The sequence below is a fragment of the Spinacia oleracea genome, chromosome 3, assembly GCF_020520425.1.
Source record: "Spinacia oleracea cultivar Varoflay chromosome 3, BTI_SOV_V1, whole genome shotgun sequence".
NCBI lineage: Eukaryota > Viridiplantae > Streptophyta > Magnoliopsida > Caryophyllales > Amaranthaceae > Spinacia > Spinacia oleracea.
The window spans coordinates 37,849,626-37,852,500 of NC_079489.1; the positions used below are offsets into that span (position 1 = coordinate 37,849,626).

Here is a 2,875-nt window from a genome sequence, read left to right on the forward strand (position 1 = left end):
TAGTTCCGGTTGCTATATTATCAATTTCAGTTAACTTATACTCCCTATGTCGTCATTACCCCTAAACAAAATTTTCTCTCTCGCCGCTTTCTCTCTCAAATCGTTATATTATCAATTTCAGTTAACCATTACTTTGACTCTTATTATCTCAAATCGTGTGCAAGTAAAAATTATAAAAAATTAATATTTAGAAAGTATTTATTAATACGAATCTAACATGACCTCACATGACTAAAATTGTCTTACGTACGAATCACAACAAATGGCCAAAGTCGTAGTGTGAATAGTGTAAAAAACAAATGGTGCGATATTTCCGGAACGAAGGAAGTATTTCAATTTCCCAGACACTTAATTCCACTTTTCTTAAAATTCGTGTTTTTAATCAAACAAGACTATAATTTTAGGACAGAGGGAGTAACTTTTTAGAATAAAGAAAAAAAATACAATTCATATATTTCTATTACTCCGCCATAACCTCATCACTATAAATCAAAAATGTGATGGTGACTACTGATGTAAGGCAACTGTAAAAGATTGGACACAAAATTTGTTATTATGATAAAAAAATATTTTTTTAAAAAAAAAGATTGAATATTATAAGTGGTAATGTGGCCCCTCTCCGTTAGGCCTTTAGAATTACAACCACAAAAAATAGAAGTCCCATGGATTAACTATAATGATTTCTCATAACTAAACCCCTATAAAAACCCCCCGTAATTAAGCTTCCCATTTCATTCATCATCAATATCATCTCACCCTCTTCTGTATACTAAAAAGTAAAAAAAAAAATGCCGAGTAACCGCGATGAAATGTCGCTCTTCTCCGTGTTTATCCTCATCCTTCTCCTCTCCTCCACAATCTCGGCCGACCGATGCCACCCCGACGACAAAAAAGCCCTCTTTAGAATAAAAAAGGCCTTCAACAATGCCTACATTTTCGCCTCATGGACTCACGACACAGACTGTTGTGAGTGGTACTTGGTCAAATGTGACGACACCACTCACCGCATCTATTCTCTTGCCGTCAGTAGTGACGATAAGGTTTCCGGTCATATCCCTGACGCGGTGGGTGACCTACCGTACCTTGAATCACTTACATTCCTAAGGCTTCCTAAGTTAACCGGTCCAATCCCCCAATCCATTTTGAAGCTTAAAAACCTTAATTTCTTATGGCTTAGCCATAACAACCTCACCGGCCCAATCCCCGACTTTCTTGGTTACCTTCCAAAATTAACTTACATTAACCTCTCCGTTAATAAACTCACCGGTCATATCCCATCTTCTCTATCCAAACTCCATGCCCTCGGCGCGCTCTTTTTGGAGCGAAACTATCTTAGCGGACCAATCCCCGAGAGCTTTCAAGGGTTTAAGAATAACCCTGATTTCTATCTTAAACTAGCCAAGAACCAACTCTCGGGACCAATCCCTAAATCTTTAGGTGGGATTAACTTTACCCTTTTGGACATCTCCAGAAACATGCTCACTGGTGATGCCTCAGTGTTCTTCGGGAGGAACAAGGGGTTGCAGACTGTTGATATTTCGAGGAACAAATTCTCTTTCGACCTCACCAAAGTTGGCTTGCCTAAGACCTTGAATACTCTTGAATTAAGTCATAATATGATTTACGGGAATCTACCACCTACATTAGCGAAGTTACCAATGTTGCAGCGGTTCAATGTTAGTTATAATCGGTTGTGTGGTAAGATTCCAACTGGGGGAGATTTGAACCGCTTTGACAAGTACTCTTATGCTCATAACAAGTGTTTGTGCGGCTCTCCCTTGCCTCCTTGCAAGTAATATGCCCCACATAGTGCTACTTCCGTTCCACTTCAATTGTCGCATTACTAGTTTTAATGTTACTGTGGATGTCAAATTTATTTAAGACAAATTATGAATTGCATTAGAATAAATGATCATCAGCTGTTACTTGTTCTCTTGGGAGTGTCGATGTTCATCTGCATTTTACTCTTTATTTCTTGCAACCTTTTGCATTTCAGAAGTGTAACTGTTTTATTATGTGTACCAGTACTACTGTGTCTTATGATTAACTAGCTTTTGAGTTTATTTAAAGGATGGACAATTATAATGGTTGTTGAATCTTTTAAAGTGCTAATTTTATTAAGGGTTTGTGATTTTAGTGGCAAATATATGTTTTATGTATAGATGAAATTTAAAAGTTGAAAATATATATAAATTAGATGGTGAATTAATATTGAGTGTTAAAAAGATGGAGTGGAATAGGTTGGATGAATGTATGAATTAAATAGTGAACTGATTTTAAATCAGGAAGATAAAGGATAAGATGTGTTAACACTGTGAAATACATCGTATAACAAACAATAAAAGGAACAATTGAAAAAAAATACAAAATTATGGATGAAAGCTAGATGGGCTAACACCTATGATTTTCTTTTCTATATACTAGGCATAAATATACATTTCTATTATTTGTGGTATTTAAGGAGCAAATTATAATGTGTACCGTATTTTTTTTGTCAAATCATAAATAAATTTTGATGCCATATATTTAGTTCTTTGTTTTTGGTATGAATATACTACGTATATCGTTTTAAATCCTGAAAAACATCCTTGCAAAAATTGTTTTACTCTATTGTCACTTGTCTTGTAGAGCTTTATATTAGAAATCAACACTTAGGTTGATTTCTTTGCTAAAACTGTATTACAGCAAACTTTGAGAGAGAGAGAGTTCTAAGAACTTGATCAAACATAATTCTATTATTTGATTGATGATTGAATTCGTACAGCAAGAATAATATATATACATTCTAAGGATGATGTGTTGCATCCAATGAGAGCACTCTATATGTACACATCAACATTTACAGCTGATTAGGTGCAGCTTATTACAAGGATGC

General features: G+C 35.1%; 1 protein-coding gene across 1 annotated transcript; it reads left to right on the forward strand.

Annotated features, from left to right (window-relative positions):
* The first annotated feature begins 723 nt into the window (after positions 1 to 723).
* Positions 724 to 2,096, forward strand: LOC110792815 (polygalacturonase inhibitor-like). The gene has a single exon (XM_021997636.2). It carries the CDS (start codon positions 789 to 791, stop codon positions 1,794 to 1,796), a length of 1,008 nt encoding a protein of 335 aa, XP_021853328.1. The 5' UTR covers positions 724 to 788; the 3' UTR covers positions 1,797 to 2,096.
* The last annotated feature ends 779 nt before the right edge of the window (positions 2,097 to 2,875 follow it).